The 15619-nt window shown below is 49.7% G+C and overlaps 1 protein-coding gene across 1 annotated transcript; it reads left to right on the forward strand.

The window, feature by feature from the left end:
- The first annotated feature begins 45 nt into the window (after positions 1–45).
- On the forward strand, positions 46–12681 carry Nipal4 (NIPA-like domain containing 4). The gene is made up of 6 exons (XM_005376235.2): positions 46–361; positions 3343–3582; positions 6431–6487; positions 7650–7740; positions 10231–10391; positions 10854–12681. The coding sequence occupies exons 1-6, from the start codon at positions 325–327 to the stop codon at positions 11477–11479; spliced, it is 1212 nt and encodes a 403-aa protein (XP_005376292.1). The 5' UTR covers positions 46–324; the 3' UTR covers positions 11480–12681.
- Positions 12682–15619: the final 2938 nt, after the last annotated feature.

Genomic DNA, 15619 nt, shown 5'->3' on the forward strand with positions numbered 1-15619 from the left:
GGCGCAGGCGTCCGGGAGGGCGGGCCGGGAACCGCCCCCTCGCCTCGCCCCTGGCACCGGGCGGTGACTTGGCAGCTGGGCGCCCGGCAGCGCCCGCACCCCAGGAGGGCATGCGCCCCTCTTTGGGCCGGAGCGCTGGGTCCCCAGCGCCCAGAGGTGCCCCGGACGCCGTCTGGCTCCTCCCCCGAGACCCTGCCCCCTGGGCGCGCCGTCGTCCTTCCCACCCCTGGCCGACCCCGGCGCCCGTGCCACGCTGGGACGAGTCGGGGGCACGGCCGGGAGCCCGGAGCCGCGCGCCCGCGACCTGGGCAGCGCCCGCGGCCCATGGAGCTGCGCGCCGCCAACGCCAGCTGCGAGAACGGTGCGTGCCGCGCGGCTGGGACCCGGGGCTCCAGCTTCGCACCTTCCTTCCTTTCTTGCCTTCTTCTCGGCCTGCGGGCGGGCCGGGCCGGGCCGGGAGTGGAGCGGGTGGCTCTGTCCTCAGACCCCTCTTAACGATCAGCACGGGCCTAGGCTCCACTCCCATCGTCTCAGCTGGGGGAGCTGAGCGCAGGGAGAGGGAGGAAAGCGAACTCGGGGGAGGGGGTGGCCTCACTGACCAGAGGGGCGGCCTGGGAAGAGGGGCGCTCGGGGTCGGTGTGCAGTTATTGCTGATTTTAGTACCTGCCCAGATGCGGCTGTGTCTGCCACCCAAGACAGCGGGGAGAGCGGCACAGAAATTCGCCGCGCCCAGACCCCACATGTATTTTAAACGAGGGGGAAAGAGCCTCAGGCAGGGTGGGGGAAAGACCACAGGCGGCTCTGTGAGTTCTTACCGCAAAGCAGAGGGCGGCCAAGGTCTCACCCTGCAGCTTCTCGGACATGTAAGTCTCGAAGCTGCTCTGAAAGGTGGGTAAAGTTAAGGTTTTCCTAACCCGTGCTGCAGGTAAGGAAGCCGAGGCCCTGAAGAGCTGAGTAACTTGCTCAATGCAATTCTGCGGGGGCCTGGAATGTAAGACAGGGCTTCTGGGTCCAGGCCGACCTGTGCGACCGTGCTTAGCTGCGTTCCCTTCCTCACCTTGTAATGACAGCCTAGGGGCTATCGCCCTTTCCCTCACTTCTCCTTCTCCAGAGAAGCACCCAGAGCTGGCGGCTTGGGTGGTGGGTGCTTTGGGTTTCCTGAGCCGTCTTCAGCCTGCCCCTTATCCCTCGGCAGACTGTTCTCCAGTCTGAGCGCACTCTGGGAAGAAGATGGGCGTCTTCTGCCCGGACACCCATGTTTCAGATGAGCGCTCTGCGCAGCAGCCACCAGCCTCCTCTCTTTCTTCCCGCTGCAATGAGAGAACCTCGCACGGTGGAGAGTGCTGGGCTCGCAGCTGTGCTGGCCTCTCAGGGACAGCCGCGTTTCAGTGAGGGCTTCCGCTCCACCTACTCGGGAGACACCTTCAAGGGGCGAGGGAAGGGTGTGGGAATAAGCTCGGCCTTGCCTGGCCCAGCTTCCCCCGGGCTCTGGTTCATTTTCTGGGCTCGGGGAACTCCCTCGATTAGCTCTTGGGCAAGGAGGCCTGGGCTGGATGAGCAGGAGCGAGCAATGCAGAACCAGTCTGATTAGGAAAGCCGATGACGGCTTCCTGTCTCATCTCCTGTTGATTGTGACACAGGTGCTGGAAAGATGAGTCTTCCATTGCAAAAGATACCTGGATGTCCCCGGTGGGCTCCAGACCCAAATCTACCACTAGGTGTTTGTGTGACTCAAGCAAGTCCTTTCTCTTCCCAGGGCCTCACTTTCTCCAGCTGAAAGTAGGAGGCTTAGACTGACTGGTTATGGGTTTTGTTTTGTTTTGTTTTTTTTCTTTTTGTAACAGGGTCTCACTATGCAGTTTAGGCTGGCCTTGAACTCACTTTGTAGCCCAGGCTAGCCTTGAACTCTCAGCAGTCCTCCTGCCTCAGCCTCCCAAGTGCTGCGATTACAGCCATGTGCCACCATGCCCGACTTGGCCAACTGGCTTTTAAGGGCTCTTCCAGCTCTGTTTTTCTGTGATTGTGCACCATGGAAGAGGCCAGCATTGCTCTTATTCTGTTCTACCAAGATGACACTCTGCCCAGAGCTGCCTGGCCTTGCACTTTGAACCCTTCTGGCACTACCTTGGTCTGAGAGGTCCTGGTCCGGGCTTACATCCTTGGTACTGGAGCCTGGGCCTTTGTGATACACAGCTTTAAAGTGCCTTCTGCCTCCCACAGTCACACATTCAAATGCCTACAGAGGACAAACCCATAACACAAAGGCCTGAAGGGCCCCACAGGAGTTGTGTAGAACACGTCCTGTCTAAGGAGCACCCATTGCCCAGCTGCAGCCACAGGACTCCTTATGGGATGGCTTCCCAAGGGAGGCATGCGGACCTTCTGCTTTGTACGTGTGGCCTCAAATGTGAATTATCATGGAAGTGCTCATGATTTTGAATGTTGGTAACAGACTCTTATTCTAAAATGCCTCTTAGGAGGCCAGATGATGCCTCCTTCCCCCTTGCTGCCTGCTTTGTTGGAGAGTGTTGGTTACTTTTTGTGCTTAGGTTTTGCTGAAGGTCTGCCTCTGGTGTCTGGGCTCATCCTTAACTGTCGTTGGTGTTTGTGCCGAAAGGGGAGGAAAGGGTGGGTTTGTTCTGGGCCATGAGGGCAGATTCAGGACTATAGACAAAGTCTGTATGAGGTAAGCAGTCTTTTTTCGTGGCCCAGAAGAGGTTCCAGTCACTGACCACAAACACCGAAGGGCTCAGCAGCAAGACTTGAGAATAGTCCGTTCCCACAACCAGGGGGCTCACTCTTCAGTCACCCTGAGGCCTACAGAGCCTCACCCTCTAATGCTGTTTCTGAACAGCCTCCCTTGCAGCTAGAGCTGGGGGAGGTGGAAGTGAAGAGACCGCAGGGTGGGACCGTGAGCTACCAGAGGCCCACGTGCCCCCGCACTGACAGCACATTCCTGCAGAGGACAGGTGCACTAAATCACTCTGGAGAGTTTGGGGACACTGCCTGGTGTGTGCAGCATCAGCGCTACCTGTTGGAGCCCCGAGATCCGATAATCTGTGCTCCCCTTACGCAGGTACCTGACCTCTCCTTGCCTCCATTCTCACAGACGTGATTTGGGAATTAGGGACATCACTTATTTGACAAGTGATTGTATACCAACAAAGCTCTAAGCTGGAGCAATCTCTGAGTGAATGTTCACATTATTTTTAGGCTGAGGCCCAGTGGGTGTGGGTGGAGCCATGCAATAATACAATCGTGGGGGTCGGAAAGAGCAGCCAATGCCATTTATAAAGCAGGCACAGATCCCCAGCGAGTCTCTCACCATGCTTTCCCATCCAGGTTCCCTGATCAGCCTCTACTGCTCTTCCCAAGAAGTCCTGTGTCAGATTATCAGCGGCCTTAGCCCTGAGGTGCCCCAAAATGCCACCTTGGACAGCTGGAAGGAAAGAATCAGGAAGAACTACGGTTTCTACATTGGCTTGGGCCTGGCCTTCCTGTCCTGCTTTCTCATCGGCAGCAGTGTCATCCTCAAGAAGAAGGGCCTCATTAGGCTCGTGGACAGCGGGGCCACTCGCGCTGGTAGGCTCCCCAGGGAACACAAGGGGCGGGCAGCGCACAGGCCAGCGGAGCCTGAGCCAGCTCCCCGCAGAGGGCCCCGGGCTGCCGTCCAGTGTGTGGCTGCACAAAAGACTGAGAATCCCACCTGCCGAAGGGAGACCCTCTCTAGAATCAGATTTCCTGAAGATTCATGATGCACGCATTGGGGTACAGACGGGGAATAGCCTCAGGACTGAAGATCAGACCCTTCAGGCTTAGTTCTGGCTTTACTTCTTGCCAGCTGCGTCACCACAGAGAAGTCACAGCTGCTCCCAGAAAATGGTAGCACAGCTGCCCCCCTGCCTGCGACAGCATCAGACTCTCCTGAGCCTGCTACACCTGCTCATCCCTTTGAGCTTCTTTGTGAGCTACAACAGCTACTAAGTCTCTCTCCACAGGGACTTGCTTGTTTGGAGAACAGGCTATGTATTCGTGAAGCAATTCTTGTTCGGGCGTACAAGAATTTGTTTACAGAGTTGTCACTTATGTTGTGCCAGTGGAGGGCCATGTATGATGCTAGACATGGAGCATCTAGGGAGTGGGAGATGACGCAGAGGCAATAGCGAGGTCCAGGGTAGTCTTCCAGGTAGAAGGAGCGCATGTGCAAAGGCTCCTAGGGAAGAGGACATGTGTGATTTTAGAAACTGAAAGCTGCTTGGCTTGGCTGGAGCGCAGAAGGGTGGAGGATGAGGTGAAGGTGGCATTCTTGGATGGTCTTCTAAGCAGGGCTGCAGAGTTGGTGTACAAAGTGTCGAGCAAGTGAGGGGCGTTAGGCAGGGAAATGACACAGTCTGACTGAGGATCTGAAAGATGCCTGGCTCCTGCGTGAAGAATGGAGGAGGGCACAAGGCTGGAGGGTGGGGAACCAAACAGGTGACCCAGAGGACAGAAAATGGCACTGAGACAAGTGGTAGATTCCACAGGTGGTTTTGAGAGGCAGCATTTACTCACCCTGATGGTGACTGGCTACAGTGGGAGGGTAAAACGGAGTCAAGGATGACTCAGACTTCTGACTTGAGCAACGAGGCAGATGGTGCTGCTTCCTGAGAGGAAGAATGCAGAGAGGAACAGGTTTTGGGAAGAGGGCGCTTGCAAGTTTGGACAGGTTCACCGAATGCTTCTGTGGAATGTCACACCACAGAAACAGCATGAAGGCTTCGATTCTGGCGTCTCAGTCCCTGGTGACAGGAGCCTGGCAAGAAAAGTATGTTTTCCCTGTGCCTCAATTTGCTCATCTATAAAATGGGCATAAAAATAATATGAGCCTTAAGAGTTATAGAAGACATATACAGGTTCAGTGTTTAAAGTGCTCAGGACCAGAAGTACCAGTAGGGCATCACTTAAGTAGGAGAAGCTGGCAGAGCCCACGTACAGTGGGACACCGACAGCTGGAGGTGAGGCGGGGAGTCAAGAGCAGTGGCCATTGCGGCTGCATGCTTCACTTCTGAATAAATGCTTGCTGGTGCTCAGAGGGGAGCAGGAGACCTTCCACTGACCATTTATAAAGACATCTTGCCTAAAACCCATTTTTACCTCCAATCTGCTATTTCAGTAACTTCTGTGATGTCAACAAAATATTGTCAGAGTGCTTAACGCATGGGGGTCACTCTGAGACCATTAGGAATCTGATGCAAAATGAGATGTCTTTTCTTTGGAAAAAGGGAATTCACAAAAAGCAACATCTACCGTTTTGATTTTCACAGAACCATCTCCAGCCCACCCATCATTATTATCACTAATATTAGTGGGTATTGAGTGTATTCCAGGCCCTCAGCCAAGCAGACACAACTCCTGACTTTGTGGAACTCCCATTGTAGTGGAGGAGATGCCAGAAAATATGCAGATACCTGAAATTATAAGTGATAATTGCTATGAAAGAGAAGGGCTGGGGGTTATGGAAGAGAATCCCAAAGGAAGATAATAGTGGGTCACAGAGAGCATCTTAGGGGAAGCAGCATTCAAACCAGACCTATGTAGTGTGTGTGGATTTGGGCAGACCTTAGTAGGAAGAATACTCTGAAAAGCATGAAAAGCATGTATGAAGGCCTAGAGGCAGAAAAGACCTTCTTGTTTCTGCAGAACTAAACGAAAGTAAAAGAATGGCAGGAAGTGCTTTGGAGGGGTGAGCAGGACCAAAGCTATGCATGGACTTGTGAAGGATTCTGGTCTTCATTGTAAGAGTCATTAGGAGCCATTGGCCAGCTATAAACTGAGAAGGGGCAACGTATGATTTGCATTTTTAAGAGACCACTGGCTACCATGAAAGGAATGAATTATTAGAGGGACAAGACTAGAACCAGAATAACCACTCCTGGGGCCATTGCCTCAGCCTGGGCCATAGAAGATGAGGCCTTTGGGTAGGGCGAATCCGGTGGTGCAGACACATGTGAGATGCTCTTGGGAGGCAGCATGAGCAAGGCAGACAGGATGTAGAAGAGGGAGAGAAAAGGGTCAAGAGCCGTTCCCTGGTTTCTGGCTTAAGCAGCTAACCACGTGGAGGTACCACTGAGTTTCATTCGGCAGGTGGGTAGGGAACATTTAAAATCAAGAGTTTCATTTAGAGCAGAGACCAAGATGCCTGAGGAATTCAAGAGCTGGTAAGGGAGCAGTTGGATTTACCCCTAGGCTCAGGAGAAAAGTCCAAGTCACAGATAGGAAATGGGGACTTCCTATGGAGCTTGTACTCAGAACTTGGGAATGGAGGAACCTACCAAGAAGAGGGCCAAAACCAACCCCCAGGGAGCAGTTAGAGGTCCCAGAGTGAAGGAGTTAGGAAAGGAGGCTGGAGAGTGTGGCCGAGTTCTAACTTCCTGTCAATTCCATCCCACAGTGGAAGGAGGCTACGGCTACCTGAAGGACACGATGTGGTGGGCTGGATTTCTCACCAGTAAGTGGGTTCTTTTGCTACGAATAACCGTGGGCTGTCGCTAGCAAGGATAGAGATGAAGGGAGGAATGGAGGAGGCATTTCTGTTTCTAATATAGAAAGTGTGAATCCAAGTCCAGATTCCTAGGGAAAAGTCTTGACGACCTTGACACCTTGTTCTCCTCTCAGATCACTTTCTCAACCCCAAGGCAGTCTTCATCCATGAAACTTCTACCCCAAAGAGGTTCGTACAGAGCTGATAATGACACAGGAGTATTTTCATAACGTTCTTTGAAGTACAGGGCAGTAATATCATTGCCTCTTGGCAGGGGGCCCATGGACTTCTACATGGTAGAAGCTGGGTCCCTGTCATGAAGGTCCACAGGTGACTAATTTGTTGGCCACTTTGACAGCTCATCTGCCACTTAAACTTTGCCCACATTTGCACACTGACATATTTCTTCCACTTTCCCCTCACCCTTTCTGGCTAACCACCCCTAGTTCTTTTAAGTGAAAACTTTCTACTAATTGCCCCAAGTCAGGGTTTCACCCTTGCCGTAGGTAGAGCTGTCACAGGGATCATCTACCTTCAGAGGATGACTCTGCTGTCACTTTATAGCAAAGAGAAGCAGAAGGCACCTGCAGGTATTTGCAGACCAGAGGCTCAGCAGACAGAGCTCATGCTCCTTGGGAATGTCAGATTTTTCTACCAACCTACCTGTCAATGTAGGCTTTTCAATCTCCCCAAGGAAAGAGAGGTCCATGGGCCAGTTGGTCCCCAGAGAATCAATAAGTGTAACACTCATTATTTGATAATTAACCCTTTCTACAACTTACCTTAAAAGTATGGACCATAACACTGGCAGTTCCTAAGACATACTTAACTGTGCCTGGACTAGGAACCAAGCCCATAAGAAGAGCAAGAAGACTTTTACCCACAAGCATCTTGTGGGACTTATCCTTACCATCTTTAAAATGGGAGGATTTGGTCAGGATAATCTGGGGCTGAGCTTCTGATCAGACTGTCCTGGGAGAAAGAAAAGGATTGGTACTTGAAGGAATGTTGGTCTGGCATTCTGGAGATGGTGAACATTGAATGAAGCAGCCTCTACCCAGATTCATCTGGAATGGAGGAGATGGTGCCTGGAAGTTGCAGTAGCCTCTTTTCTGCCTTTATTTTCTAGTGTCTGCTGGAGAAGTTGCCAACTTCGGAGCCTATGCATTCACACCTGCAACAGTCGTCACACCGCTGGGAGCACTGAGTATCCTCATAAGGTTCTTGTCCCCTAAGTAGCCATCTCTGGCTCTTTTCTCATTTCAGTTTGTTGAGGCCTGGAATTACCAACTGGGGTTCACTGCCATGTGGCATTCAGGCACCAAGATTGATGCCAGACCCTAGACAGAGGCACTGTGCTGTTCAGAGCTCTAAATCCTTGGATTGTTTGCTACACAGGATCTAGCATCCTGTTGATAGAGGGGCAGGCCAAGCCTAAACTAACTAAAAGGGATTTGCTGCCACCAGGCTAAATGTCTCCTGTAACTATTTTGGTGTCTCGATAGGAGAAGCATGCAAATTAAGAGCATGAGCCCCAGATTCACATTGGAGTTCTATTCCCACTTGAACACTTAGTAGTTATGATATCATGGACCAGTCACTTAACCACCTGAAACCTCGGTTTCTGGGTCTACACAATGAGTATGCTGCTAATACCTGACTAGAGATGCCGTTCCAAGGATTGAGTGAGCTAGTGCACAGAAGGCATTTCGTGCAGATCCGGCACCCACAGATAACCATGGCTGAGGGTTTGCTAAGAGATGAATGTTAAAATATGTCCAGTGGGCTGGCTCTGTAACCCTCTCAGCACCCTTACTGAGGCCAGGAGAGGTTAAGAAACTTGGCCATAGCACACAGGTTCCGAGTGGCCAGGCCTAGGTAGTCTGATACCAGAGCCCAGGAGCTTATCACAGTGCCCTATGGGCTCTCAAGAAGCACTCAACTAATGATTAGTAGTTTTTATTTTATTTCTTTTTCTTGAGACAGGGTTTCACTATGCAGTTCAGGCTGGCCTTGAACTCGCAGTGATCCTCCTGCCTCAGTCTCCCAAGGGCTGGGATTATAGGTGTGTGCCACCACACTCAGCTCTGATTAATAGTTTTTAAAATAACTGATTCCAGGGCTGGTGGTGTAGCCCAGTGGCAGAGTGCATGCCTAGCATGCATGAGGTGCTATATGCCATCCCTAGCACTGCAATCAATCAATTAACTAAATGTGGGTGTCCTCAGCCCCTCTGAGCTACACACTTTGAGCCACTTCCTCTGTGGGGGTCCTAGACCCCATCTATAGGAAGATTTGGTTTTGGGGCTAATCTTAGAATCCTGGTAAATCCCAGGAGAGTCTGACGGCATTTGCCATATGCCATACCCGGATACCCATAATTTCCTGTTTTATTTTGCTATCTCGACAACTTTGCAACATTTACATGGAAACAAGTAGAACCATGAGTCACGCTGTACAACTGGCCTAGCTGATTTCACACTGATGTAGCTGTGATATCAGGATCACATATCTGCTTAGTTTACACATCCCCAGTCCCAGTTGGGACTGAAGTTGGGAGGAGCCTGGGATCCACCAATGTGTGATCCCTGCCTGTGAAAATGCCGTCAGACTCTCTTGAATAGAACACTGTGGGGAAATCATTTTTAGCATTTTGAAAGGAAGACGAGAGATAGACAAGAGAGTTTAGACCTCGGTGTCCCCTGTGATAATGCCTTGAGCCAGGAGCTTTTTGAGGCCACCTGGGTCCTAGGTCAGCCAGCAGATTTCACCCTAAACTAACGGCACCTTTGTAAAGAAAAAGAAGGATGCCCAGGGACCACACCCAGCCTGCCTGATTTCTCTCAATCCTCACTCACCTTTACTGGTTCGTCTCGAGGATGTGAGAAGAGCAGAAATCAGGTCACCAAGGAGCATCAAGGTACCAGAGGCCTGGTGCCCAGAAAAGTGCTAACTCCAGGAAGCCACAAGGGTTGTCTTCTGTGAGGGGTGGAGGAAAACACGTTGCCTTTTTACTGTACTTGAACTTGAGCCCAAATTTGGGTTTCAATATTTCCTACTCATAGAACCTTGTCACTTTAATTTCTGTGAGACTCAATTTTCTTATCTATAAAACAGGAATAGTGTGTTTTACTTCACACAGAGCTGCGAGATGTTAGTGGGATGCCACATGCAGTTTCTGGCACAGGACCAAGTAGGGTATATATGCCCCAGGTGTAGCATCTGTAGTGGTCATTGAGGTTGTCTGTGTTGACACACGCAAGTGGAAGACTAGATTTGTTCTGAATGACCCAAGAGGAAGTGAAACAAGGAATAAAAATACAATTAAAGTGAGCCTACAATAGGCTCATTTGGCTTCTAAGAGGGTGAGCTCCTAGCTATCAGAGAAAGACATCTCCCAGCAATGCTAGGAGGAGTGTGTTCAGTGGGTAGAAGTTGGATGAGAACATTTTGAAAGGTTCTCCCAACCTTTCAGTCTGGGGATACTTTCGGTATCAAAGAAGCCCACCTACAGCACACACGGTCACTAACTCTCCTAGAAATGAGTGCCTATTTCAAACGCTGCTGGAGGCAGGGAGGAAAGCTGCCACAGTAAGAGAAGTGAGTCTGGGCTTCTGTTTCCCGTGAGTGCCCGCTCAGCCGCCATGGCTCTTCAAGACGCAGGGCAGGCAGAGCGGTCCTAACGGCCTTCTCCCGTCCTCCGCATGCAGTGCCGTGCTGTCCTCCTATTTCCTGGGGGAAAGTCTGAATCTGCTCGGGAAGCTGGGCTGCGCTATCTGTGTGGCCGGCAGCACAGTGATGGTGATACACGCCCCTAAAGAAGAGGAGGTCACGACTGTCACAGAGCTGGCTTCCAAGATGAAAGACACAGGTAGGCTTCAAGCAGCAGGGGGAGGAGGAAACCCTGGGTCCCTGCTGAAGGTCTGAATGGGCTCCCACCATCTCTGGTGCTGCCCCTGGAGAACAAAGCAAGCTAAATAAAGGAAATCCGATGGCTGGTTCCTTAGCAAGGCTCCTTCATGGGCCTCCTGCCCGAGTCACGGAAAAACCCCCTTTGGTTAGCGTGTTCTAGGAGCTGTTAATGCTTTATCTCATCCAGTCTCACAAAACAGCCTCGTGTAGATCCTGTTGTTGACCCCTCTGCAAATGAGGAAACTGAGGTCTTGGGTGTTCAACAACTTACTCAAGTCATTTAAAGGTGCGAAGCCAGGGTTGGGACCCAAGTTCGTCCAAATGCACAGCTGCTTCTCCTTTCGGTGGGTATCAGGCTCTAGATGCTGACCACATCCTTCACAGCTGAAGTGATCTGTGTCCCTCCCTTCCCTTCCCACAGGCTTCATCATCTTCACTGTGCTTCTGCTGGTGTGCTGCCTCATCCTCATCTTCATCCTTGCCCCCCGGTACGGACAAAGGAATATCCTCATTTACATCGTCATCTGCTCTGTGATCGGGTCCTTCTCTGTGATCGCTGTTAAGGGCTTAGGCATCACCATTAGGAACTTCTTTCAGGGGTTACCTGTTGTTCGGCACCCTCTGCCCTACATCCTGTCCCTCATCCTGGCACTTAGCCTCAGCACTCAGGTCAACTTCCTCAACAGGGCACTGGACATCTTTAATACTTCCTTGGTGTTCCCCATCTACTATGTGTTCTTCACTACGATGGTGGTTACCAACTCCATCGTCCTGTTCAAGGAGTGGTACAGCATGGCCGCGGTGGATATTGTGGGCACCCTGTCTGGCTTTGTCACCATCATGTTGGCTGTGTTCATGCTTCATGCTTTCAAAGACTTGGATATCAGTAGGACCAGCTTGCCCCATATGCGCAAAAACCCCACCCCACCTCCCGCCCCAGAGCCTGCTGTCATCAGACTGGAAGACAAGAACATCCTTGTGGACAATATAGAACTTGCCAACACCCCATCACCAGAAAAGAAGCCAAGAACCTCAATCCATGCGTAAGGAAGGGACTACACAAGCAAGAGGAGGAGCCTGATGATGCAGCCTGAACTCTCAACGTTAGAACCACTTGGCTGTTTCAGCACAACCATTGCCCATGGGCTGTGTTCTTTTTTTTGAGATGTTAATTTATACCTCATTGCTGTTTTGAGGAGAAAAAATTCCCTACCCAATAAGCAGTGGTCACAGCACTTCCTGGAAATAACCTCAGTGACCAGCTTTACACTGCACCAGCAGGTACCCCAGGCCTCCCTTCCCATTGGTTCCCTCTACACCACCTGCACATTAGGAAGAGGATAGAGTATGACCTGTTGAATGTAGCACAGTCCAAGAATTCCTTGAGTCTGGTCATCAGGAAATTCTTCATACCAGTTCTCTTCCTGAGACTGGATCTCCATTTCTTAGCTCAATAATGCAATAGAGTCAGCTCCCAGAAGTCCAGAGCAGTTTAGTAGCCTCCCTGTCCAGAGCCAACAGGTACACAAGCAATGCAAAATATCCTGTTGCTTTTGTCATTTAATCTTGGGATGGAAACAATACCCTAGCTGACTTTCTTACTGTGAGAGCCACCTGATGTCTCAGGGAAGCTTGGCCAGTGGGACAGCTATGAATCTCAGGGACTGACTTGGGTGCTGCCTTGGCATAGCCTGCCTGGTGGGGGCTGACTAGATTTGCCATTGAGTCCCTAGTTCCACCAAGGAGCTGCCCACGAGGAAGCAGCACACCATGCCTAACCCAGCATCACCTGCTATGGGGACTGCCTTTGTCCCTCACATTTGGCCAGAGGCATTCATAGAAGTCGAGCAGCTGGGGTTATTACCCCTTCCCCTTTTCTAGCTGCAAGAGCATGAAGGAAATGAGGACCACTGGAAAGGGAAGTTAAGGAGCCTGTTCATCAGAAGGAGGGAAGAATAGATCCTCAGCCCCACACTGGTGCAGAGATCCTTGTGGGGGTCCCTGCCTGCATGCTGTGTTCACTTCTGGTGCCCTGAGTGTGGCCAAGTCCTCCCCACCACTGCTGCAGACCTAGGAGTTTTGTAGGCTCCGTGGGCCCACGTTCTGGCTCCCTGTACCTGCAGCCCCAAATGCTGTTCTTAATGAATGTGATTTCGCTCTGTGACTAATATCACTGCAACACCACGGAGCTCAAGAATGGCAGTAAACTGAGAGCCTTGAGAGCATGAACTCCAGGGTTAACAACACAAGCTTCAGACTGTTTATTTCACACATGCGCCTTGAGATTCTGTGAACATGGAGCAATTAAATTTGCTCCTCTGGAGCTAGGAAACCAGTCCTCAGTCTCTGGAAGCAGAGATGCCAAGAAAAGCCTTCCAGCAACTTCTATAGCTGTGCTGTCACTTAGAGTGGGACAGACTGGTTTTAGAAAGGTCCACTGAAGACAACTTTCCCCCAGTGAACCCCCAAGTCTTTGCCAGGCCCCCAGAATCGTAGGTGTCCCTTTAACACCTCTCAAATTCCCAACCTTTTATCCCCAATTTACATATGCAGAAAGACTCAGGTTAAATAATTGGCCAAGGCCATACAACCAGGAGGAGATGAAATTGATATCTGGTTCCAAGCCCACAGTCTCAACCACCAGACACAATGTGTCTCTCCAAAAGTCTGTATTTGAGCCATACACATAATCTGATACTACTTCATATTCTTGTGACCTGTCCTGTCTCCTCATCTGAATGTAAACTCCAGGAAAGCTTGTCTTGATTTACTGCTTACTCTTGGTACTTACTTACAACTGGTTGTACTGCTTACAACTGGTACACAGTTGGTGTTCAGAAAAATCTGTTGATTTTCAATGAAGGAATGACTCCGCTCTAAATAGTCCTTTGTCCCAACTCATTTGGGGACAAGTTTTGTTTTGTTTTGTTTTGTTTTGTTTTTTGTTTTGCAGTATGGGGATTGAACCCAAAGCCTTTCTACTGAGCTACATCCCCAGCTCATTTTTTCATTTATATTGAAACAGGGTCTTATTAAGTCACTAAGTTACCCACCTCTGACTCAACCTTATCCTCCTGACCTTGCCTCCCAGAGGGCTGGTATTGCAGGTGTATTCCACCACACTCAGTGGGGTACTAACCTTTAATACAAGGCACTCCCTACCATAACCCTGGTATGTTAAGCAGAGCAACTAAAAACCCGATGCAGTTTCTGAGCTCGTAGCCTGTGGTGGGTGCTGCTGGGTGTCTTCACAGACAGTACCTGTTTGATGATTACGGCATTTTGAGGTAGGCATTTATATTACTCAGCTTTCTACCACCGCAACAAATACCTGAGACAATCTGCTTATAAAAAGAAAAAACTTAATTTTGCTAACAGTTTTGGAGATTCAAGTTTATGATCCCTTGACCCTCATGCTTTGTGCCTGTAGCAAGGTAGCATGGGAGAGCAAAATGACTCACCTCATTTCTGGGAAGTGAAAGAGAAAATGAGTCTGGGTTTCACAGTCCCCTTTGGGGCACCCCTTCCATGATCGTCCCCATAAATACCACCTATTAGCTTAATAGTCGCCAGTGCATGGGGGGGGGGCACTGAAGATCCGATGTTATTCCCATGAGTATATGAAGAGAGACCAGAGTTCTAGAATGTCCAGGCTCATGCATCTCATAAGTAGCAGAGACACTACCAGAGTGGAGGGAGGGCCTGTTAAGCAGGCAGAGGGGTTGGGTAGGGACTAATTTCCTAAGTGGGCACATCAGTGGTAAAGCGTTTGTGTTTCAATGGCTGCAGTGTCCTTATGCAAACTTAGAACCATGAGAGTCTAGAATAGTACAATTAGGTATCAAGGATACTGGGCCGGGATTTCTGTGAGATTAAATGATATCATCTGTATCAAGAAAAGCAGCATTAGGTCCCATTCAACCCAGCTATTCCCCTTCTGGGTATTTTCCCAGAATATCTAAAAACATCATATCACAGCAATATATGTGCCCCTATGTTCACAGCAGCACAATTTGTAATTGCTAAATTGTGGAAGCAACCCAAATGTCCATCCACCGAGGACTGGATAAGAAAATTGTGGTACTTTTATATAATGGAATATTACTCATGTATAAAGAAAGATAAACTTGAGGACTTTATAGGTAAATGGTCACAACTACAGACTATACTCATAGGTGAAATAAATCAGACCTGAATGTGCAGGCACCACATTGTTTCACTTGTGTAAACCTGAAAGAGTTCATTTAAACTGGGAGGTATGATAGGAAAACACTCAAGGGTAAAGGGCAACTGGGATGTGGGAAAAAAGAAGGGAAAGGAGAAATTTTGTATGTATGTATATACAGGATAGTTAACATAGTTGTTCTACTGTCTTATATTTCTTTGCTGAAAGAAATGGTCAATGAGTCCTTGACTGATCAATATTGCATGTCTCTATCTGTTTTCATGAGAAACCACTTTGAAGATATCAATATGTAATACAACAAGCATTGTTCATTTCCTACCACTTTGTTTATAACTCTGTATTGTCTGTACTGTTCTTTTGCTGTTTTGTAAAAGGTTGTCTGTCTGTTAATGTTTTCCTCCTTTTATTTTTAAAAGTGTCTCACACGTGTCAGGTCTTCAGGAAGCATTCCCTCCTCTCATGGCTACAGGCAGTCCCTCTCTCTTGGAGGACCTCAAAATGAGATGGGGATTCAGTGAGAATCAGGGTGGATCTGGTATAAGCTTCATTTTCTACCACAGGTCTCTGGAACCAGGCAGCACTCAAAACCTGGCCCTGGCTACACCTGTCCAGCCAGCCCCAGAGATCTTGGGCAAGTCTCTCCCTGGTATGATCTTTAGCAAGAAGATGAGTAACCAGAGGGTCAAAGCTGTCTTCTAGATACAGTAGTGGGAGAAGAGAAGAAACAGATGAGAAAATCTCAGTATCATTCAGGCCTCTAATGATACAAGACCCAATTAAACTAGACCAGCATCTATCTGGGCACAAAAACAAACAGCCCCCTCTACTGGCCATGGGGCAACACGCGGCTTCCTGGTGATTCCGGCTCCACGCTAATGGCCTTGAGGCTGGACTGAGCGTCTTTAGGAGAACTTTTTCTGACATTTTATGTTATGGGTCATATCTGGCCCAAACAGTAGGATAGTAAAACAAGCACACAGAAAAAGAACTGCCAAACCAGA

The sequence above is a fragment of the Chinchilla lanigera genome, unplaced genomic scaffold, assembly GCF_000276665.1.
Source record: "Chinchilla lanigera isolate Chin_1 unplaced genomic scaffold, ChiLan1.0 scaffold00007, whole genome shotgun sequence".
Taxonomy (NCBI): Eukaryota; Metazoa; Chordata; class Mammalia; order Rodentia; family Chinchillidae; genus Chinchilla; species Chinchilla lanigera.

What these genes read in the sequence shown, in the direction of transcription:
- Nipal4 (XM_005376235.2), top strand. Translation starts at nt 325, where the DNA reads ATGGAGCTGCGCGCCGCCAACGCCAGCTGCGAGAACG. An exon ending in CAACGCCAGCTGCGAGAACG is followed by an intron (nt 362 to 3,342) that starts GTGCGTGCCGCG and finishes TTTCCCATCCAG; the next exon opens with GTTCCCTGATCAGCCTCTAC. An exon ending in GCACTGAGTATCCTCATAAG is followed by an intron (nt 7,741 to 10,230) that starts GTTCTTGTCCCC and finishes CTCCGCATGCAG; the next exon opens with TGCCGTGCTGTCCTCCTATT.